At 41.2% G+C, this 24,618-nt stretch overlaps 2 protein-coding genes across 2 annotated transcripts in view; one reads left to right on the forward strand and one right to left on the reverse strand.

Annotated features, from left to right (window-relative positions):
- Nucleotides 1–584: 584 nt before the first annotated feature.
- On the reverse strand, nucleotides 585–22,465 carry plekha3 (pleckstrin homology domain containing, family A (phosphoinositide binding specific) member 3). Its single transcript, XM_035754909.2, has 8 exons — nucleotides 22,115–22,465; nucleotides 15,727–15,843; nucleotides 15,321–15,476; nucleotides 11,781–11,926; nucleotides 8,363–8,536; nucleotides 4,296–4,339; nucleotides 3,954–4,069; nucleotides 585–1,827 (listed from the first exon to the last, which is right to left on the reverse strand). Exons 1-8 carry the CDS (start codon nucleotides 22,152–22,154, stop codon nucleotides 1,694–1,696), a joined length of 927 nt encoding a protein of 308 aa, XP_035610802.1. The 5' UTR covers nucleotides 22,155–22,465; the 3' UTR covers nucleotides 585–1,693.
- Nucleotides 22,466–22,939: 474 nt separating this feature from the next.
- ankrd10a (ankyrin repeat domain 10a) overlaps nucleotides 22,940–24,618 on the forward strand; it is a 38,771-nt gene continuing 37,092 nt past the window's right edge. The window contains exon 1 of the mRNA XM_035754913.2: nucleotides 22,940–23,140. Coding sequence (XP_035610806.1) covers nucleotides 23,084–23,140 — 57 coding nt within the window. The 5' untranslated portion in view covers nucleotides 22,940–23,083. The remainder of the gene's footprint in view (nucleotides 23,141–24,618) is intronic.

Consider the following 24,618-nt stretch of genomic DNA (forward strand, 5'->3'; position numbering starts at 1 on the left):
TGACTGGCATCTGAAATTCTTTCACAGATAATGAATGCATTGCATAATTCATCTTATTCTTAAGATGAAAAGGGGTTAGGCTATTTGTGACAGCCTTTCAGAATAGAGACACTATATGACAGGTAATTCTGTCAGATACACCAAGAGGGCGATATTCAAAAAACATTTTAGACTAGTAGTACTGATCTAGAATCGGCAAACTCCTACCCATATAATTTGATTCATTATGGTCTAATTGCTAAACTGATCCTAGATCAGCACTTCTACACTGAGGCACTATGAAGATGAGCCCTGCTTCTCATTGCAACATATTTCCAAAGGACATTTTCATAGTGCTAAATAATTGTGGGAAGCGCAAAAATGGCCATAACCCTCATTATATAATCTGGCAGCATACTTTAATTAGGAACTTTTCTTCAACAATGTGTGTTATATTAAAAAAAAAATGTAATCGCCTGCAAGATGAGGTTGACAGTAATTTGACATTGCACAATTATTTTGCATTACGAAAACATCAACCTTTGTCTTCTGTCAGATTTAACAGTATTATGATACAATCAATGTAGAAATTATATACAAACAAGTGATTTCACTTAATTTTTAAGACACATCTTCACATTTTACACATCAACATCATACAGTCACATAACTCCTTCCATGCCCAGAATCTCTGTTAAGGCATTACTCTTTTTTTGGTGGATGTAATGAATGGCAAACATAACTTTAAAAAATAACAATAAAAAGTGTCTGTCACATAGCAATATGGTGAACACTGGGGGCGTGCCAAATTTTAAATATTGGGCAAGTTTGTTTTGCATCTCCCAGTGACTTGGGAGGGTGGAGATTTCACTTTAGGACCAATTGAATGGTCTAAAATAGACAAAACTCTGCCCATCCGGGGTACCAGGAGATGCATGTGAACTCAGCCCATTGATGAAAATGTACCCACATCCACACATTCTGAATTGGTCCTTGGCACAGTTAGCAACCCTAACATTTACGGGTTTTGGTTAAAGGCTAATATGTCCCACCTCTGTGTTTCAAGGACAATTTTTCACTCCATAGTGAATGAACAGTAATGTTGCATATCAAACATTTTATTCCGCAATAATAACATAAAACTTCCTGGAATAGTACAAACATTCAAAAAGGACTTTGTTTTGATCCATAATTCTTAAAGTGCAAAGCAATGCTTCCACAGGAAAAAATACAATACTTTTTGAAAATACCATTAACGCATTGCTAAGCAGTGACTGCATTGCAGTATGTGAGCAATAAAAGCTGGGGAGTGTTCATTAGGCACTGAAGGGAAGAAAATGACAGGGAAGGACAACTAGAGTTGTTCAATAAGAAACACTAATTTTCTTTTTTAGTTTTAAAACGTTTTTCCATTGCGTGCCCTAATGAACACAACCTTAGTAACACCTCACATTACAGTAGCCTCAGATCAGTCTAACTTCAGTCGAGTAACTGAAGTACCTGATACATTCAGCTATTCACGCTTTAGCCAAGTCATTATTCAGAAAAGATAGACAGTACTTTGCCTACAAGTTTGCACAGGCCTACTGACCAGACGGACCAGTCACTTGACAGCAGACGACCAATCTCAACTCCAGGACCTGGATTCACAAAACACTTCGAAAGTCTCTTTATCTGAAGATACTGCAATGTATTTGGTGAGTGACAGGACAGGTCAAATGGACAGGTCAGTATCTGGAGTGTCTGACATAGCTCGGGGACTGGTAGGACTGATGGCACCACACTCCTCGGGGATACTGTGGGAGGAGTCCCCGTTCACACTGGCATTGAGACACAGCACAGCAGTGCCTGTATGGATGAGACAAAATGGAGACCAGGCTCATTTTCAGCAGGAGAATACAGGAGAAAGTATTTTGAAATGGAGGTGCCTCGTCATACATGAACTTGTCCAATTAGAACCCAAAGTGTTTAGGTACGTTGTGCCCTCCCCTACTACACACCAGCCCCGACTAACAACTTAGAAAAAGGGAATGTATGTGTGCAAGAGAAATACTGAACTAACATAACAAAATGCTAAAAAAATACATTTTTTATTTATTTCACCTTTACTTAACCAGTTAGGCTAGTTGAGAACAAGTTCTCATTTACAACTGCGACCTGGCCAAGATAAAGCAAAGCAGTGCGACACAAACAACAGAGTTACACATGGAATAAACAAACATACAGTCAATAACACAATAGAATAAAAGTTTATATACAGTGTGTGCAAATTAGGTAAGATAAGGGAGGTAAGGCAATAAATAGGCCATAGTGGCAAAATAATTACAATTTAGCAATTAAACACTGAAGTGATAGATGCACAGAAGATGAATGCGCAAGAACAGATACTGGGGTGCAAAGGAGCAAAAATAAATAACAGTATGGGGATGCGGTAGTTGGATGGGCTATTTACAGATGGGCTATGTACAGGTGCAGTGATCTGTGAGCTGCTCTGACAGCTGGTGCTTAAAGTTCGTGAGGGAGATACGAGTCTCCATCTTCAGTGATTTTTGCAATTCATTCCAGTCATTGGCAGCAGAGAACTGGAAGGAAAGGCGGCCAAAAGAGGAATTGGCTTTGGGGGTGACCAGTGAAATATATCTGCTGGAGCGCTTGCTACTGGTGGGTGCTGTATGGTGAACAGTGAGCTGAGATAAGGCGGGGCTTTACCTAGCAAAGACTTGTTGATGACCTGGAGCCAGTGGGTCTGGCGACAAATTTGAACCGAGGGCCAGCCAACAATAGCATACAGGTCGCAGTGGTGGGTAATATATGGGGCTTTGGTGACAAAACGGATGGCACTGTGATAGACTGCATCCAATTTCCTGAGTAGAGTGTTGGAGGGTATTTTATAAATGACATTGCCGAAGTTAAGGATCGGCAGGATAGTCAGTTTTACGAGGGTATGTTTGGCAGCACGAGTGAAGGATGCTTGGTTGTGAAATAGGAAGCCGATTCTAGATTTAATTTTGGATTGGAGATGCTTAATGTGAGTCTGGAAGGAGAGTTTACAGTCTAACCAGACACATATTCTAAGTCAGAACCGTTCAAAGTAGTGATGCTGGACGGGCGGGCAGGTGCGGGCAGCGATCGGTTGAAGTGCATGCATTTAGTTTTACTTGCATTTAGGAGCAGTTGGAGGCCACGGAAGGAGAGTTGGATGGCATTGAAGCTCGTCTGGAGGTTAGTTAACACAGTGTCCAAAGAAGGGTCAGAATTATATAGAATGGTGTCGTAAAGGGTAGAGGTGGATCAAGGAATCACCTGCAGCAAGAGCGACATCATTGATATATACAGAAAAATGGGTCAGCCCGAGAAGAGACTACCACACCGTGCTTCTACAACTGCATTGCTTGCTGTTTGGAGTTTTAGGCTGGGTTTCTGTACAGCACTTTGATATATCAGCTGATGTAAGGGGGGCTATATAAATAAATTTGTCCGGACAACAGGTCCTCTGATTTGACATGTTGAACTCTATCTGAGAAGTAGTTGGTGAACTAGGCGAGGCAGTCATTTGAGAAACCAAGGCTGTTGAGTCTGCCGATAAGAATGTGGTGATTGACAGAGTCGAATGCCTTGGCCAGGTCGATGAATACAGCTGCACAGTATTGTCTCTTATTGATGGCGGATATGATATCGTTTAGGACCTTGAGCGACGCTGAGGTGCACCAATGACCAGCTTGGAAACCAGATTGCATAGCAGAGAAGGTACGGTGGGATTTGAAATGGTCGGTGATCTGTTTGTTAACTTGGCTTTCGAGGACCTTAGAAAGGCAGGGTAGGAATATGAATAAATAAAATGAAAACACATGGAAGATGTCTTGTATGTGAATTCACAAATGTAGAGTCTGAGAAGTGACATAATTTGGTAATTACTGTAATGTTTGAGGGGAGCAGTGTGCGTGTATGTGTTTGTTCGTTCAAATATCTCTTACGGTCCATCTCATAAACACAGCTGTCACTGTGAGCCTCTGTGTCCGAACAAGTCCGTATCCTCCTCTGGGTTGACCTTTGACCTGATAACACACCCTCCTTTGGCGGGAGACCAGACCTGGAAATGACAACGGCTTCACTTAGAAACACAGCTCCAGGGTGAATTTCCCCTAGATACAGATCTAGGATCAGCTTCCCCAACCCTAACCATTAGTGGGGGAAATATAAAAATGTCCCAAAGATCAGCGTCTAAGGGCAAATTCACTCTACACCTAGAAGCACACTGGTAATGACAAGGACCTTTGTAGTAGAACCAGTGAAATGTTTTCTGTACGCAATAATACCTGTCGAAGTTGTACGTGCCCGGGTAACTTATGGACCGCTTCATCTGCAAATGAAAAAAGGAAAATGGACACCGTTAGTACTTGTGCCTATCACTGAATATCAAGGACTTTAAAATTACAAAATATGATTCCTATATTGAGCCTATTCACAGCAGCATAAAAGCGCACATCCGTAATTGTGGTATATTCCAAAACGGGTGTATAAAAAGTAAGTAGCATAGGAAACTAAAACACAGTCTCTGTTCAAGTCTACAGAAATGACTTAGTATCTTGTTCAAACGACTTTTAGTACCTTTTTCAAACAATTCTCTCATTTGTCATTCAAACGGTAGTACCTATTTAGAAACAAATTAGTATAAGTAGTTTCAACCACTTATCTTGTTTGAATGACAATTGTTATTTTGTCTAATTAGACCTCATTTGTTATGTAGCTTGTCAGACCATGTAATGGTTGTTGCAGCCATTCCATCCATTGATATGATTATTAATTGACAGTTCTTTGATCGTGCAGGGCTGCTTTTGAATGCCAGAGCATGTAAGTAGGCCGCAGAGCGTAATTTGAGCAGATTTAAAAAATGTTGTCGGCCTTCTCTCCCACTCCAATGTCACTCTGGTACTGCTCAGCCACAAGCTCTGGGCATGCCCCACCAAGCATTTTGTTTCCTTTATCACTATTTCAATTAGGCCTATTCGGTTGTAATCATTTAGCCTACTCCACCCACCGTAGTCTATATCTAGTTTATATTCTACTTTCTAACTGTAGGAAATGTCATTTCAATTTTTAAGGACTTCAAATGTATTAACATATGTTTTAGGTAGGCAATACATTTATTTTTTTATTTTACCTTTATTTAACTAGGCAAGTCAGTTAAGAACAAATTCTTATTTTCAATGACGGCCTAGGAACAGTGGGTTAACTGCCTGTTCAGGGGCAGAACGACAGATTTGTACCTTGTCAGCTCGGGGGTTTGAACTTGCAACCTTTCAGTCCAACGCTCTAACCACTAGGCTACCCTGCCGCCCACATAGGCTACTGTCAAATGTTTTTCTTGGAATAGAAACACCATAACATAAATCAATTTAATTAAGCTAAAATATCAGAAATAAAAAGTAAATAAAAGGCCACTATGAGCTTCTTTTCATAAATAATCATCTCAAACTGCCAGTCAATTGATTTGCGCGCAGCAACAAGCACCAACAAGCTTCACATGTGCAAATGAGTGTGGGAAATGTGCTCGACAAATATATTCTAATTATTATAAAAAGACAGAAAAATACACATGTAAAAGCTTAATTACATAAAGGAATATTAGTGAGAATATAGACAAGAGAAAGTAATATATTTGAAAAGCCTCAAATTGAAAAAAAAAATGCATTGATAAAGCCGCCCCCGTGTGTGGATGTTATTTAAGTAGGGACCGGCACGGAGTTCAGCAGGACCGTGTCAAAAGGCTGCATCGTCGTAGGCCTACACTTCACCACTGCTGGAGGGAATACACAGCCGTCCTTGACTGTGAGCTAGAATTTAAATGTTGAATTTAAATGTGTGCGACACTACACGTAAACAATAGAATCAATGTGGGAAGGTAACGCGATAAGGAAATTGCTTTAGACTGCATTTACCGGTAGGACTAGTTATCTTACGCGCTCTGGTAGAGAAATAGCCTGTTTAATAGCCTCTTTAACAGTAGCCTAAAGTAAAGTATCCATCACCAACAAATTCAGGAATTTCAGAGATAATAGGCTGGTTTATGCTGCGAACAACATGCTTTTATCAGCCTACCAGAATCACCTACAAAAACAGGTTTGTGATAGGCCTTTAATTTAATTGTTCTAGCCCACAGTTTATAAAAACAGGAAAACAAAAATGGATTTAAATCACTGAAATAAAATGAAACTTTCATGACATTTAATTTAATTTAAAGTGTTGGCTAATGGTTTACTGAAACATAAAGGAAGCTATCTGATTTTCAAAAGCACCGATGACAATAACCTATTAACTTGATGGAAAGGCAAAAAATATATATTGATTTGAACGCATCCTTGAGAAGGAGCACTTAAGAGGGAGAACCATGTGTGATGGATGGAGTGTTGCTAAATAAATCCTTGCATTGCAGGGATCCACTTGATTTTTGAATGACTACCTCATCTATGTACCTCACACATACAGATAATTGTCCCACAGTCGAGCAGTGAATTTCAAACACAGTTTCAACCACAAAGACCAGGGAGGTTTTCCTATGCCTCGCAAAGAAGTGCACCTATTGGTAGATGGATACATTTTTTTTTAAAACAGACATTGAATATCCTTTTGAGCATGGTGAAGTTATTAATTACACTTTGGATGGTGCATCAACACACAGTCACTAAAAAAATACAGGCGTCCTTCCTAACTTAGTTGTCAGGGATTCCAGCACGAGGCCAATGGTGACTTTAAGAGAGTTACAGAGTTTAATGGCTGTGATAGGAGAAAACTGAGGATCAATCAACAACATTGTAGTTACTCCACAATGCTAACCTAATTGACAGAGTGAAAAGGAAGCCTGGACAGAATAAAAATATTCCAAAACATGCATCCTGTTTGCAACAAGGCACTAAAGTAATAATGCAAAAAATATGGCAAAGCAATTCCATTTTTTCCTGATTACAAAGTGTTATGTTTGGGGCAAATCCAATACAACACATTACTGAGTACCACTCTCCATATGTGCAAGCATAGTGGTGGCTGCATCATGTTATGGGTATGCTTGTAATCATTAAGGACTGGGGAGTTTTTCAGGATAAAAAGAAACAGAATGGAGCTAACCACAGGCAAAATCCTAGAGAAAAACCTGGTTCAGTCTGCTTTCCACTAGACACTGGGAGATTAATTCAACTTTCAGCAGGACAATAGCCTAAAACACAAGGCCAAATCTACACTGGAGTTGTTAACCATGTTCATGAGTGGCCGAGTTACAGTTTTGACTTAAATCTGCTTGAAAATCTATTGGCAAGACCTCAAAATGGTTGTCTAGCAATGATCAACAACCAATTTGACAGCATTTGAAGAATTTAGAAAAGAATAACGAGCAAATATTGCACAATCCAGGTGAGGAAAGCTCTTAGAGACTTACCCAAAAAGACTCACATCTGTAATTGCTCCCAAAGGTGATTCTAACATGTATTAACTCAGGAGGTTGAATACTTATCTAATCAAGATATTCGTGTTTCAATTATAAATCATTTATTACAAATGTTATAATTTTTCTTCCACTTTGACTTTACAAAGTATTTTGTGTAGACCGTTTCCATTTTAATCCCACTTTGTAACACAACAAAATGTTGAAAAAGTCAAGGGGTGTAAATACTTTCTGAAGGTATTGTAATTAAACAGTATTTTAGGGAGTGCAGATTACCAGCATAGAGCTGTTTTTACACAATAATCTGTGTTCTCTTTTGGTGATATCATCATTGCGCATGCCCTTGGTGAGTGTGTTAGATTATACAGCCAAACATTGTTTTGTCGAGTTAGTAGTGAGTCTCTTATAGAACTTGGATAATTAAGTTGCCTGAGTAATTCAGTTTTATAGACAGGATATTCTTGTACAGTAAAAGCACCTCCCTTGTCCACTGGGTGGAAGGTTATAGAGGTGTCATTCGGCGGGTAAAGTTATTCCTAACATGGGGAATATGAAATGCAAATCTTTGAAATTGTTGCATGTTGAGTTTATATTCTTGTTCAGCATACATAGGGGACTGTATAGCTGTGCTTTGGATCAAGTCAAGCAAGGATGCAGCAGATAAAATTAGGCACCAAATGGGAGAAAACGGATTGAAACGGAGTGACAACCTGTAATCTTCCAATACGAAATGCTTATTTTGCAATATGTTTTAAAACGTTGTCTGTTGCATGCACTAATGAACACCCCTGTGATAAAGCTGTACAGAGTATGGTGAAGTCGCCCCTAGACATTGATCATGGGTGAAGTTTTGCATTTGCCCCACCAATTGGATTGGGGAGGGGAATCTGATCCAAGACCTAGGGGAAACTTCACTCGAGCTAGACAGTACATTGAATACCATCCTACCCGGGCCATCTGTATTGGGGACGGAGAAACAGGGGACATCATCATGTCATCTGGAGGGTTCAACAGCACCATGTCTGTCTTGAACTTTGAGTTGGCCATCTTCATACATTCTTCCAGTGTTTTGATGAAGGTGTTACACGTGGCACTCAGTAAAGAGGAGGCCTCATTCAGAGTCTGGAGCAACAAAGAAAAGAATAAGGAGAGGCAAATCAGTCAACTACAATTGGAGATAGGGCACGGACGAAAATACAATTCATAAATATACACAATATCAAGCCTAATATATTACTACATGTGCCTCAGGCTTTCTTAGCTGGTGTGAAGAAACTACTCCTTAAATTGGCAACACAATTTGTTACTAAAAAGGGCTTGAAGAGTTTACAATGCTCCAAACTACAACCATTTAGCCACATTTCACGACCCTTTGACTTGGTAGTGAAGGTTACATTTTTTTTAAATTGGACATACCGGTGAGAGTTGCACATTTTAGCTGGTCACCTCAATCAAAACTTCAAGATGTTTTGGATGGATAAACTCATGCTTTTGTCAAACAGTAAAGTGCATTATCCTCATGGTTCCTGTAATGAAATTGTCTGCCCTGCCACTGTGCCTGTTTTGACAGGGCCGGCTGATGCAATGAGTGAGTCTCTCACACCCTCTTCTCCCCCCCTCGTGCACCCCGAAAAATGCATTATGATTGTATAACATTAAAAAATGCAGTAGCGGGGGTAAAACAACTTTGGAAGCAAGGTGTTATATTTTTAGTCAGCAACCTAGCTAATGTGTTTGAAATGTTCACTTCCTTAGGTGGTGAATTAGTACCAATTGAATTCTGGAGTCCTATTTGGACATTAAAACATAACAATAATAATTATCAATCCCAAATTCATGACAATTGCTGGATTATGTTACATATCAAAAATATATTGAATTACACATTCCTGCTTGGACATGTTATATGTAACAACGTATTTATTGAATACTATAACAGTCCATTACACTAGCATTGTACATCTAAATTACTTTCTATTGCGTGACCCCGCAAAAATGTTGTGGTGCGACCAAATTGCTGCTAGTGCCACCAACTGAAGAAGTTACTGGCTCCAGTGCCACTAGGGGGAAATGTTAGTCTGGAGCTCTGGTTTAACATAATTAACTTAATTTCTGTACTCATCAAAACAAATATATACTTTTGTTGACTGTTTTTAATTCCCAACCCTGGGCTTCCAGACACACCACACCAAACACACACGATGAGTGCCTTGCTCAAGGGCAAAACTGCAGTACCAGCTTGCACCAAATATTTTCCTGCCAGCCCAGGGATTCACACCGGCAACCGTCCAGATCTTGGCCTGTCGCTCTGATCTCTATCTAGTACAGTGTCACTACCACGACTTCATTTGGCGTAGATGAAGAGTAAAAGAGCAAATAGGGAAAGGTGGATACCTAGTCAGTTGTACAGGGGGGGGGGGGTGTATTTGATCTCCTGCTGATTTTGTACGTTTGCCCACTGACAAAGAAATGATCAGTCTATCATTTTAATGGTAGGTTTATTTGAACAGTGAGACAGCATAACATTTTTTTTAAACATGTCAAAAATGTTATAAATTGATTTGCATTTTAATGAGGAAAATAAGTATTTGTCCCCAGATTTCTGGCTCCCAGGTGTCTTTTATACAGGTAACGAGCTGAGATTAGGAGCACACTCTTAAAGGGAGTGCTCCTAATCACAGCTTGTTACCTGTATAAAAAACAGCTGTCCACAGAAGCAATCAATCAGATTCCAAACTCTCCACCATGGCCAAGACCAAAGAGCTCTCCAAGGATGTCAGGGACAAGATTGTAGACCTACACCTGGCTGGAATGGGCTACAAGACCATCGCCAAGCAGCTTGGTGAGAAGGAGACAACAGTTGGTCCGATTATTCGTAAATGGAAGAAACACAAAAGAACTGTCAATTTCCCTCGGCCTGGGGCTCCATGCAAGATCTCACCTCGTGGAGTTGCAATGATCATGAGAACAGTGAGGAATCAGCCCAGAACTACACGGGAGGATCTTGTCAATGATCTCAAGGCAAGACCATAGTCACCAAGAAAACACTATGCCGTGAAGGACTGAAATCCTGCAGCGCCCGCAAGGTCCCCCTGCTCAAGAAAGCACATATACATGCCCATCTGAAGTTAGCCAATGAACATCTGAATGACTCAGAGGACAACTGGGTGAAAGTGTTGTGGTCAGATGAGACCAAAATTGAGCTCTTTGGCATCAACTCAACTCGCTGTGTTTGGAGGAGGAATGCTGCCTATGACCCCAAGAACACCATCTCCACCGTCAAACATGGAGGTGGAAACATTATGCTTTGCGGGTGTTTTTCTGCTAAGGGGACAGGACAACACCACATCAAAGGGACGATGGACGGGGCCATGTACCGTTGGGTGAGAATCTCCTTCCCTCAGCCAGGGCATTGAAAATGGGTCGTGGATGGGTATTCCAGCATGACAATGACTCAAAACACACGCCCAAGGCAACAAAAGAGTGGCTCAAGAAGAAGCACATTGGCTAGGCCACTCCAGGACCTTAGTCTCCAGAACTTAATCCCATAGAAAATCTGTGGAGGGAGCTGAAGGTTCGAGTTGCCAAACGTCAGCCTTGAAACCTTAATGACTTGGAGAAGATCTGCAAAGAGGAGTGTGACAAAATCCCTCCTGAGATGTGTGCAAACCTGGTGGCCAACTACAAAAAACATCTGACCTCTGTGATTGCCAACAAGGGTTTTGCCAACAAGGACTAAGTCATGTTTTGCATAGGGGTCAAATACTTATTTCCCTCATTAAAATGCAAATCAATTTATAACATTTTTGACATGGGTTTTTCTGGATTTTTTTGTTGTTATTCTGTCTCTCACTGTTCAAATAAACCTACCATTAAAGTTATAGACTGATCATTTCTTTGTTAGTGGGCAAACGTACAAAATCAGCAGGGGATCAAATACGTTTTTTCCTTCACTGTATAACTGAATGCATTCAACTGAGATGTGTCTTTCACATTTAACCCAACCCCTCTGAATCAGAGAGGTACGGGGGGGCTGCCATAATCAACATCCACGTCTTCGGCGCCTGGGGAACAGTGGGTTAACTGCCTTGTTCAGGGGCAGAAAGACAGATTTTTTACCTCCTCAGCTCAGGGATTGGATCTAACAACCGTTCAGTTACTGGCCCAATACTCTAACCACTACCTGCCGCCACGCTGGCGATTCCCGACAGCCAACACTTGGGCTGCATCCCTATGGCACCCTATTCCATACAGTGCACTACTTTTGACCGGGGCCCATAGGTCTCCGGGCAAATGAAGTGCAGTATGTAGGGAAAAGGGTGCCATTTGGGACGCAGCCTAGCTAAAACCTTGCAGGTATAGTTACCTCCGAGCTGGAATTGGAGTGGTCTCTTTCCTGGTCCTCCTGGCCCACAGACTCCTGTATCGTGTGGACCTGCTGCATTAGCAAGTCACAGTAGAGACGCAGCTCGGACATCTTTGTTTTCAGAGATTCTGTCGTCTCTGTTATTTCTTCCAATAAAAAAAAAACAGAACACTGTTATGTTAGTGAAAGGACCTTTAAGGTACTGTAACTCTAGCCTGGTCAGTGGTCCTAGATCTGTTGGTGCTCTTCAGTTTCCCCCTAGGATTTTTATCCAGCAGCAGTGTCAGAGTTAGCGGTGGGGGGTCTCCCTTCAGGGGAGATGGGGTCTTTCTTGGGCATACATCTATACATCTCCATATGTTTTTTTACCATTGCGGCCACGATTGCGATATGCTTGAAGGGTAAACACTGCTATTTCCAACTTAATTTCTGTCATTTGGCATCACAATTCCATAAGGAGTAGTCAGCAAGAGAGCATAAACAGACTGGCATCCAGGCAAAGGTAACACATGATCACTCATCTAAGGGTGTTTTTAGTTCGGTTCCCTTTTTAAGAGCATTGTGAACATAAAGCTCCCCAGGTTCGCTTGTCATTATTCCCGCACCACACAGACTACTGCAACACTGTTTCCCCTGCCCCTCACATTGGTGCCACAAAACAGAGATGATGATGTGAAAGTTGGTGGGAAAAACATGTGCCGTTATTGGATATTGATTAGCGATTTTCAAGGATGGAGAGAAATTCCCAAATATGTGCAGAGATTTGTACTGGCACGATAATATGTTATTAGTTTGCAATATGTGATATACTCCAATGTAGATTTGGCCATGTGTTTTAGGTTATTGTTCTGCTGAAAGTGACATTAATTTAAGCAATTATTTTACTGCTGAACTTATTTAGTTAGGCTTGCCATGCCAAAGGGGTTGAGTACTTATTGACTCAAGACATTTCATTTTTAATTCATTTGTAAACATTTCAGAAAAACATAATTCCACTTAGACATTATTGGGTATTGTTTGTAGGCCAGCGAGAGAGAAATTCATGTTTACCCTGGGAGCTTGAGTGTGCGGCTCTCTTTATCTATTTTTATAGCCTACAAATTAAGGATGTAACACAACAAAACATGTAAAAAGTCAAGGGGTGTGAATACTTTCTGAAGGCACTGTGCATGAATGATCCCAATTCAAGTTCAAAGACGGCGGCAATTACAAAAAAAAAAAGAAAAAGTAGATTGTGCTGATTTACAGGTACACTGAATGAACCGTATCACGTCATAGATCAAAAAGTCTGTGAATAGTGCCCAAACAAAGACGTCATATCTGAATTCCTCCATCTTTATGCACCTTCGCCATTACAGCATTACTTAATCTGCAGTATTCTTCTGCTAATTATTCTGTTACCAATAATATTTACATGCTAATATGTTCTGATTAGAATTGTCTCATCTTTTAACTAAATGCAACCAGACCTGTCTGGTCCAGCTACGGTGGGTTTGTGTCCATAGGTGACATTGTTGCCAGTGATGCCTGGTGAGGATCTGCCTTACAACAGGCCTACAAGCCCTCAGTCCAGCCTCTCTCTATTGCGTACAGTCTGAGCACTGATGGAGGGATTGTGCGTTCCTGGTGTAACTCGGGCAGTTGTTGTTGCCATCCTGTACCTGTCCCGCAGTTGTGATGTTCGGATGTACCAATCCTGTGCAGGTGTTGTTACATGTGGTCTGCCACTACAGGGACGATCAGCTGTCCGTCCTGTCTCCCTGTAGCGCTGTCTTAGGTGTCTCACAGTACGTACATGGCAATTTATTGCCCTGGCCACATTCTGCATGCCTCCTTGCAGCATGCCTAAGGCACGGTCACGTAGCTGAGCAGGCACCCTGGGCATCTTTGTTTTGGTGTTTTTCAGAGTCAGTAGAAAGGCCTCTTTAGTGTCCTAAGTTTCATAACTGTAACCTTAATTGCCTACCGTCTGTAAGCTGTTAGTGTTTTAATGACCATTCCACAGGTGTATATGTTCATTAATTGTTTATGGTGCATTGAACAAGCATGGGAAACAGTGTTTAAACCCTTTACAATGAAGATCTGTGAAGTTATTTGGATTTTTACGAATTATCTTTGAAAGACAGGATTCTGAAAAAGAGACGTTTCTTTTATTAGCTGAGTTTATATGCATAAGTGAGTTTGTGTGTGCTAAGGTGCGGAGAATCAGAGCAGGTGGTCAGTCCAGTTCAAGTGTTCAACAGTCTGATGGCTTGTAGACAGAAATTGTCTCTGAGCCTGTTGGTATCTGACTTCATGCTCCATTCCCTCCCTTACCGTAGGGCAGATGGTAACAGCTTGTGGCTGGGGTGTGTGGGGTCCTTGACGATGGGGTCCTTCCTCAGGCAACATTTTGAGTAGATGTCCTGGATGGGTGGGAGTACGGTCCCAGTGATGCATTGGGCCATCTTCACCACCTGCTAGAGGACATTGTGGTCGTGGACGGAGCAATTAACGTCCCAGGCCGTGATGCAATTGGTCAGGACGCTCTCGAAGCGGTAAAAGCCCTGACCTCAATCCCATAGAAAATGTGTGGGCAGAACTGAAAAAGCGTGTGCGAGCAAGGAGGCCTACAAACCTGAATCAGTTACACCAGCTCTGTCAGGAGGAATGGGCCAAAATTCACCCAACTTATTATGGGAAGCTTGTGGAAGGCTACAAAAAACGTTTGACCCAAATTAAACCATTTAAAGGCAATGCTATCAAATACTAATTGAGTGTTTGTAAACTTCTGACCGACTGGGAATGTGTTGAAAGAAATAAAAGCTGAAATAAATAATTCTCTATTATTCTGACATTTAACATTCTTAAAATAAAGTGGTGATCCTAACTGACCTAAGACAGGGAATTTTTACTTGGATTAAATGTATTTGGCTAAGGTGTATGTAAACTTCTGACATCAACTCTACCTCATTGCTATAGGCTGACTTGTCGTTATTTGTTAAAAGGCCTACAACCTTGGTGTCGTCAGCAAACTTGATGATGCAGTTGGTGTCGTGCAAAGCCACACAGTCGTGGGTGAATGGGAAGTACAGCAGAGGACTGAAGAGGGGCCCCTGTTTTAAGAGTCAGTGTAGGGTAGGTGTTGTTGTCAATCCTCACAGCCTGTGGTCTGGCCATCAGGAAGTCTAGGATCCAGTTGCAGAGAGTGGTGTTCAGTCCCAGGGCTCTAAGTTTGGTGTTGAGCTTGGAGGAAACAATATTGTTGAATGCTGAACTGTAGTCAATGAAGAGCATTCTCACATAGGTTTTTCTCTTGTCTTGCCGTGTGAACAGCGATGGAAATAGCATTTTCCGTGGATCTGTTGGAGTGGGTCCAGTGTGCCTGGCATGATGGCCTTGATGTGGGCCATGAACAGCCTCTCAAAGAACTTCACGATAGTCATTTGGGCACAACAGTAAATATTCAATTAGGACACTGAATGACAACGCATGAGGGTCAATGTGAGAGGGAGACAAGCACAAAGAAAACGAACAAAGAAAACACTGCTGGGTCAGTACCTTTTTCTTTATTGGCCCTCGTGTCAGCAAGGCCAGCTTTGGAACTTCCAAGTGCCACAAGCCACTTCTGTCGTTCGGCAGCATTGACAGCTTTGACGTAAAAATGCTGCTCTCCTGGTATGATCAGTTCCAGTCTGTTATTGTCGGTGGGGTGAACTAATGAAAAATAAGTCAACACAACCCTTCAGCACAAGAATCAAGCATAAATTGAGATTTCAATAGCAAATACTTCCTGTACTGAGATTAGAGGGGTTTAACTGTCAATCTGGGATTTAAAACAACAATGAAGCAGAAACCCTGCCAATGTTTGGGAAAACAGCTGAGGGATGGGAGTTGAGAAATGTAACCACTATCAAATTCATAGGGTGAGTGGCAACAATATAGGCCTTTCAGAAACAAATCATACCTTTGATTTCACAGACGGACATCTTAATACTTCCTTTGCTCCCTTTGCAGACATCATCTTGAGAATCATAGTAGGAAATTATTCCATCGTCTAAAACAAACCAGCGTGGCTGCCACCCTGTAATCATTTCAGATAAGCTAGGTTAGTTCTTCTTGCACTGACAACTTCTGTTTTTACAGGTTGGTTCTTCCTGTGCAGACAATTGATGAATCAAGCTAGCTAGATATCAACACAACCAACCAGTATTACCAAGAACACCTAGTGAAACATTCTCTTCCAGGTAGCCTAAACTCAACTCCACAATTTACGATGGAGTTGAGCGGTGACTAGTGTGTGACTAGTCAATTGCGACCTGCAATTTGGGGCAGAATTGCACGTGGGCATTCTTGCATAAGCAGGAATCCCTCATTATACTTATATTGGTCCATTTTAAGCTAGAATTCCAGTACACAAGCGGTAGGTGGGGGCGCTCCAGTACAGTAGGTGGCAATAATGCACCATAACGATGGATGCCAACTGACGATAAACTACACAGAAGAAAAGACAGGGCGACAACGGTCGCTAGCTATGGTAAACAGTGTCCTTCACTCCCGCCTGTCGTGCAATGTTTTCCTGCAGTTCTGTTAACAAGGGCAGTTCTCCGGCAGGCATTTAGGACAATAGGTGCTAGCTAGCTAGCTAGTTAGCAAGCTAGGTACACAGCAAGCAGCCGGCGGGATAGGTAACTAGCTAGCACACCGGTAGACAGTATCCCTCCCAGCCCCTGCCTGTCAGGCACTGCTTTTCCGCAGTTCTGTTAACGTTGGTGAGGCAAGGTGTTTGGCAAGAGGGAGCAAAATACACTGTGTGCTAGCTAGTTAACTGGGTCATTCCTACATTGCGGTGCCTGTTCTGTCGCCAGGAAATATCAGTTCTTATTTAGTTTAAAATGTGAATCCAAAAAACTGTAAATATGAGATCAGGTGTCCTTTACCTTAACACCCAAATATGGCTATTGAAAGGGCATTTTATGCAATTTGAATATTTTTTCTGTGGATTTGGGTGTTTTTGCCATGTACCCAGGTGTTATTCATCAATTTCTAATAGAACTATAAGCCAGTCCTAGTTAATAAAATCTCTCAATTTTTTTTTTCATGATTGTATTTATTTTTATTGCATTTAAAATGTTCTGTGTCCTTTATCACTTTCCACCTTGTTAGTTTGTCGTAATTCTCCTTTAAAGCTGTAAAATGTAACCGTTTGGGTGACCTGACCAAATTCACATAGAAATGAGTTATAGAGATAGAATTGCTTTCTATGACAATTACATGTGCACTATTTCTATTCAAATCACATACATGGTTAGCAGATGTTAATGCGAGTATAGCGAAATGCTTGTGCTTCTAGTTCCGACAATGCAGTAATAACCAACAAGTAATCTAGCTAACAATTCCAAAACTACTACCTTATAGACACAAATGTAAGGGGATAAGAATATGTACATAAAGATATATGAGTGAGTGATGGTACAGAGCGGCATAGGCAAGATACAGTAGATGGTATTGAGTGCAGTATATACATATGAGATAAGTATGTAAACAAAGTGGCATAGTTAAAGTGGCTAGTGATACATGTATTACATAAAGATGCAGTAGATGATATAGAGTACAGTATATACATATACATATGAGATGAATAATGTAGGTTATGTAAACATTATATTAGGTAGCATTGTTTAAAGTGGCTAGTGATATATTTTACATCATTTCCCATCAATTCCCATTATTAAAGTGGCTGGAGTTGAGTCAGTGTGTTGGCAGCAGCCACTCAATGTTAGTGGTGGCTGTTTAACAGTCTGATGGCCTTGAGATAGAAGCTGTTTTTCAGTCTCTCGGTCCCAGCTTTGATGCACCTGTACTGACCTCGCCTTCTGGATGATAGCGGGGTGAACAGGCAGTGGCTCGGGTGGTTGTTGTCCTTGATGATCTTTATGGCCTTCCTGTGACATCGGGTGGTGTAGGTGTCCTGGAGGGCAGGTAGTTTGCCCCCGGTGATGCGTTGTGCAGACCTCCCTACCCTCTGGAGAGCCTTACGGTTGTGGGCGGAGCAGTTGCCGTACCAGGCGGTGATACAGCCCGACAGGATGCTCTCGATTGTGCATCTGTAGAAGTTTGTGAGTGCTTTTGGTGACAAGCCAAATTTCTTCAGCCTCCTGAGGTTGAAGAGGCGCTGCTGCGACTGTGTGTGTGGGTGGACCAATTCAGCGTGTCTGTAATGTGTACGCCTAGGAACTTAAAACTTACTACCCTCTCCACTACTGTCCCATAAATGTGGATAGGGGGGTGTTCCCTCTGCTGTTTCCTGAAGTCCACAATAATCTCCTTAGTTTTGTTGACGTTGAGTGTGAGGTTATTTTCCTGACACCACACTCCGAGGGCCCTCACCTCCTACCTGTAGGCCGTCTCGTCGTTGTTGGTAATCAAGCCTACCACTGTTGTGTCGTCCGCAAACTTGATGATTGAGTTGGAGGCGTGCGTGGCCACGCAGTCATGGGTGAACAGGGAGTATAGGAGAAGGCTCAGAACGCACCCTTGTGGGGCCCCAGTGTTGAGGATCAGCGGGGTGTAAATGTTGTTGCCTACCCTCACCACTTGGGGGCGGCCCGTCAGGAAGTCCAGTACCCAGTTGCACAGGGCGGGGTCGAGACCCAGGGCCTCGAGCTTGATTAGAGCTTTATTTTGGCGGTAAACAAATTGGTGTGGGTCTAGGGTGTCAGGTAGGGTGGAGGTTATATGGTCCTTGACTAGTCTCAAAGCACTTCATGATGACGGAAGTGAGTGCTACGGGGCGGTAGTCGTTTAGCTCAGTTACCTTAGCTTTCTTGGGAACAGGAACAATGGTGGCCCTCTTGAAGCATGTGGGAACAACAGACTGGGATAGGGATTGATTGAATATGTCCGTAAACACACCAGCCAGCTGGTCTGTCCTCAAAGCAGTATTGTCCTCAAAGCGGGCAAAAACGTTATTTAGTCTGCCTGGGAGCAAGACATCCTGGTCTGTGACTGGGCTGGTTTTCTTTTTGTAATCCGTGATTGACTGTAGACCCTGCCACATACCTCTTGTGTCTGAGCCGTTGATTTGAGATTCTACTTTGTCTCTATACTGACGCTTAGCTTGTTTGATTTCCTTGCGGAGGGAATAGTTACACTGTTTGTATTCGGTCATGTTTCCGGTCACCTTGCCCTGATTAAAAGCAGTGGTTCGGGCTTTCAGTTTCTCGCGAATGCTGCCATCAATCCACGGTTTCTGGTTTGGGAATGTTTTAATCGTTGCTATGGGAACGACATCTTCAACGCACGTTCTAATGAACTCGCTCACCGAATCAGCGTATTCGTCAATGTTGTTGTCTGACGCAATACGAAACATATCCCAGTCCACGTGATGGAAGCAGTCTTGGAGTGTGGAATCAGATTGGTCGGACCAGCGTTGAACAGACCTCAGCGCGGGAGCTTCTTGTTTTAGTTTCTGTCTGTAGGCAGGGATCAACAAAATGGAGTCGTGGTCAGCTTTTCCGAAAGGAGGGCGGGGCAGGGCCTTATATGCGTCGCAGAATTTAGAATAGCAGTGATCCAAGGTTTTTCCAGCCCTGGTTGCGCAATCGATATGCTGATAAAATTTAGGGAGTCTTGTTTTCAGATTAGCCTTGTTAAAATCCCCAGCTACATTGAATGCAGCCTCCGGATAAATGGATTCCAGTTTGCAAAGAGTCAAATAAAGTTCGTTCAGAGCCATCTATGTGTCTGCTTGGGGGGGAATATATACGGCTGTGATTATAATCGAAGAGAATTCCCTTGGAAGATAATGCGGTCGACATTTGATTGTGAGGAATTCTAAATCAGGTGAACAGAAGGACTTGAGTACCTGTATGTTGTTATGATCACACCACGTCACGTTAACCATTAAGCATTCGCCCCCGCCCCTCTTCTTACCAGAAAGATGTTTGTTTCTGTCGGCGCGATGCGTGGAGAATTTGTAAGTCGCTCTGGATAAGAGCGTCTGCTAAATGACTTAAATGTAAATGTAAATGTGAGAAACCAGCTGGCTGCACCGATTCCGATAGAGTCTCTCCAGTGAGCCATGTTTCCGTGAAGCAAAGAACGTTACAGTCTCTGATGTCCCTCTGGAATGCTACCCTTGCTCGGATTTCATCAACCTTGTTGTCAATAGACTGGACATTGGCGAGAAGAATGCTAGGGAGTGGTGCACGATGTGCCCGTCTCCGGAGTCTGACCAGAAGACCGCTCCGTTTCTCCCTTTTACGACATCTTTGTTTTGGGTCGCAGGCTGGGATCCATTCCGTTGTCCTGGGTGAAAGGAAGAAAACACAGGATCCGCTTCGCGAAACTCATATTCTTGGTCGTACTGATGGTGAGTTGACGCTGCTCTTATGTTCAGTAGTTCTTCTCGACTGTATGTAATGAAACCTAAGATGACTTGGGGTACTAATGTAAGAAATAACACGTAAAAAAAAATAAAACTGCATAGTTTCCTAGGAACGCGAAGCGAGGCGGCCATCTCTGTCGGCGCCGGAAGTATTCTTCCCATTCTTAAATTTAGTTTTAGCCTCGGTTTTGTACACCAGCTTCAAACTGCTGAAAATACTATATTTTTGGTTGTGGAAAATATATTTCGCAACAGTTTAGATGGTACAATGATTCTATATAACAACCTTGCTTATTTTGTCACGAACTGAAAATAGCCCATTCTATTCTAATTTTAGCAACCAGAAAATGACAGAGCGATTTCTGCATAGCACATCTTTAGATTTGCTTTCAATGACAATATCATATCCATAACACCTATTTCTATGTTCATGTTGTTGTTTGGTGGGAAAACAATGGTGCGAAGCTAAATAAATATAAAACACTTGGTTTGATTTATTTTCCCACGTTTCATGACACTTGTCTGTCTCACACATGCATTTCCACCCTATTAGGCTAAATTAGAGAAGATTTAACATATTTTCTAAATGTTAAAATACATTTCATATAGAAGTTCAAAACCTGTTCAAATGTTTACCATTATGCTAGTTTAATCTCAATCACCCACAGAGTTACGGCTAATTAAGGCTACACATTTCCACCCTGTTAGGTTTTGGCGGTAGGAGGTGGAGATGGGGTATCCACAGGAACGTGTTGTTTACCCCACTTTTTGTGGCGCCGGTGGGTTCTGTCGCTTGTGTTTTTAATCTGTTGACGCATTGCACGTGATGCTCAATATGTAAAAAATAGCCGAACATAACCGAATGCAGTAGACCGAAGCACATTTCCTCACAATCAGCTGGAAGTGTTTGCCTGTTCGGTTAGGCTCGGCCATATGTAAGTGTTTGTCACATACGAATTGCATCAGTATTGAAAATAAAAACCAGAAATACAAACGATAAACATACCAGCATAGGCCTACTTAATGTCTGGTTGATAACACTTACTCTGAATATTTTGTCTCACACGGTCAACCCAACCGGTGAAGTATTTTATTCAGCATTCTGTCTCAGAGGTCGTGAAAGGAAACGTTCCTGGTCCAAACGCTAACTTCTGTCTAGGGTCTTTAGGCTAGGTTCCACCCTGTTATTATTATGCAATAAGTATGGGATTATGCACCTAAAATAGATCAAGTGCCTTAGTTTGACCAATATGTTTTTCTGTAAGTCAAAGATGTGCTTTTTCTGAATAAAAATAAAACTATTTGTTTTGTATTCTAAAGTTATGAGGTCCAAAAGGTACTGTAATGTAGGTATGACCCAGCTAGGAGGACTCCGATACACAGCAGGCCGGAGGGTGACACCGATAGATATCTAGGACACTTGTATTTCCCTTTTGACAACATTTTAATCGCATAGACAATAAAGGGAAATCCAGAATATCAAAAGTGTCACAGAAGCATTAAGATGGCGTGCACGCAGGAACGCCCCGAATTGCAGGTCGCAATCATACACAATTGACTAGTGTGGGCAGACTGGAACATCAACGTCACAAAAAAAACGACTGATTTCAGCACCCAAAGAACAGCACGCAATTACACACGACATTGGTAATGGTATGTGACAGCTCCAGTCCGCCCACAAGCACAGCTCCATCGTAAATCGTTGAGTTTAGTCGGTTAGTGCAGAGTTAGCTAACTTACATAAGTGTAGGTTGTAAGTTAGTAAGTATTTTATAAGTTAGTTACCTTACACATGTATCAAAATGACACAGCAAGGGCTGTGAAGGGCAGACAAGCAGGGGTAGGTTGTGTATCTAAGCTAACGTTAGCTTAGCTAAATTTAATGTCAATGTGACAGCTATGCTAACGAGATAGTTTAGCTAGCTAGCTTGACTATGGACCAAACACATTAAATGCATAACGTTACCTGTCATATAATTTGTCCACTTATAGAGAACTCCTTCCATAATGAGCTTGCAGAAATACCACACGATCCACGTCCCCCAAAATCTCGTCACTAGTTAATACTGATATCGTACCAAAGCTAGTAAGCAATTTAGCTTGTCAACTTCATGATGCTAGCTAGCTAAAACCAAACTAAATATGTATGTTAACCTCAAAGTATATAGTGCCATGTGAATGACTATGCGTCAGCCAACAACACTGTGTGAATTCCATTCATGGTGTTATCTTGTTGTAATTGAACTGGCGTTGAATAAACAATTGCCAGCGGATTGCTTTTTAGGCAGCTAGCTAGCTGTATTTGTAAACAAAAATAACGTCACGTCCGTTTTGAGACTTCAAAATACAAGCTCCGGTTTGATTTAGATGCTTTCTTTACAAGCACAACTTTACACCCCATAATTATCCTACATGGAAGAGAGAAATAGTAATATCGTCTTTTTGTATGTTTTTTTTTAATAAACTACGAAAATAAGTTATGTTCTAAACACACGTTTAGATCTTATACTTTTTCTTCTATGCGTTCATTTTCACTTTTTGTGAATTTGGATGAATTTATGTAATCAAAAAAAGCACAAAGGCTTATTCATAAAGGTAATGTTAACTGACTAATATTATCTCATACAACAAAAAGTATAACATCTCATAAACCTGGCATTTATACCAAAGGGATGGTTGAACAAACCAGAGGTAACTCATTTCCGGGTTGTAGGACTACAAACTGGCGAGCTCTATAATCGCTGTGATTTCATGCCCCCTGCTTTTGGTGAGATGGGGTAACTGGCAGTTAATCCAAGAAAGAAGACAAGTAGGCTGCCAGTCCATTGCAATAGACACGATTTATCTTAGCTTCCCCTGTAAACTAAAGTGCACTTTAAAATGCTCAATAATATTTATCCAGGCTTCGTTTCAACCTTGGCCAAAACTGCGGACCATGCATATTCTTCTCCTGTACCTTCACCCAAACATGCTGGACTCCTCTTCAAGACTGGTTTGCGCTTTATTTTTCGAGATATTATATCATATACTGTATATGGTGCTATAACATATTCAAATTCGGAATTTCTAACCAATATAATAAATATTGGCGATTTTTTATCGTCAAAGTGACATTTACAAGTCTAACCCCAACTCTGATTTCCAACATGAATTCCACATTTATACGGAATTCCTTAAATTGCTGAAGAACAAAAAAGTATGTAAACTTCAGACAACTGTTATGGATGCAAATCCGATTTTAAGAGAACCCCTGCTACAGTATGTATTGTTGTCCTACTCTTTAAAAAAAAAATGTGTATGTATCCTATTATTTTCATTTGTAAATCCTGCGCAGGCCTTTGTTTGTATGCTATTGTGCAACTATTGTGCCTATTGTTGTAAATTGAATTATTGTGAATATTTTTTCTTCTTCTTAAAACTTCTCATTTGATTAGAAGGCATTACAATTTTACATAAAATAATCATGTTCACAGTTATTGTTTAAATCATCAAATGTAATTATGATTAATACAAATGACATACAATAATAAACACATTTTTTGACATAATAAATTACCAGACAGTTATTTGGACTGATTGAAACTAACATCAAAATGTTAATTTCAAGGTGCCTAAAGAAATAAAATAACTTGCAACAAATTTGAACAGAAAGTTAGCAAAAATAGATACGATTTTGCTATTACGGTAAGGATGTCTATTTGTGGAAAAATCACCATGATTCATTCTTTAGTCACATCCCAGTTTATCTATCTTATTTATGTCCCGGCACATGGAAAACAATTTGTCTTTAAAATAATTTGAGCAAAAATTATTTCCCTTTATTTGGAATGGCAAGCCAGACAAAATAAAACATGCCTATTTGTATAATGAATATGAGTTTTGGGGGCTTAACTCATGAAATATTAAAGCATTAAACCTCTCACTAAAAGCATCAGGGCTCCAGAGTGGCGCAGCGGTCTAAGGCACTGCATTTCAGTGCTAGAGGCGTCACTACAGACCATGGTTATATCCTGGGCTGTATCACAACCGGCCGTGATTGGGAGTCCCATAGGGCAGCGCACAATTGGCCCTGCGTTGTCCAGGTTAGAGCTTGGCCGGGGTTGGACGTCATTGTAAAATAAGAATTTATTCTTAACTGGCTTGCCTAGTTAAATAAAGGTTCAATACAATTCATTTTAAAATCCTGTCATAGAAAGGTTATACTTCAACCTGAACTTGTTCTCCAGTAGATTAGTAAAAATGGATCATCCCTTGTTCAAAAATTGCCTTTTTCCCTTTATCCAGATTACAACCTCTCATTTTCAGTTAAATGAAATGGAACCTTTTTCTAAAATATTTCCTTTTCTGAAACAAGCCACACAAAGCTGGTTGCTATTCCAGTTTCATCCTTGAGAAAAGACAGATCAAATATTCCAACAACTAATATGGTTAAATTCAAATGCACTACACTGAACAAAAATATAAACGCAA

This window comes from Oncorhynchus keta, chromosome 37 (assembly GCF_023373465.1).
Source record: "Oncorhynchus keta strain PuntledgeMale-10-30-2019 chromosome 37, Oket_V2, whole genome shotgun sequence".
NCBI classification, from domain to species: Eukaryota; Metazoa; Chordata; class Actinopteri; order Salmoniformes; family Salmonidae; genus Oncorhynchus; species Oncorhynchus keta.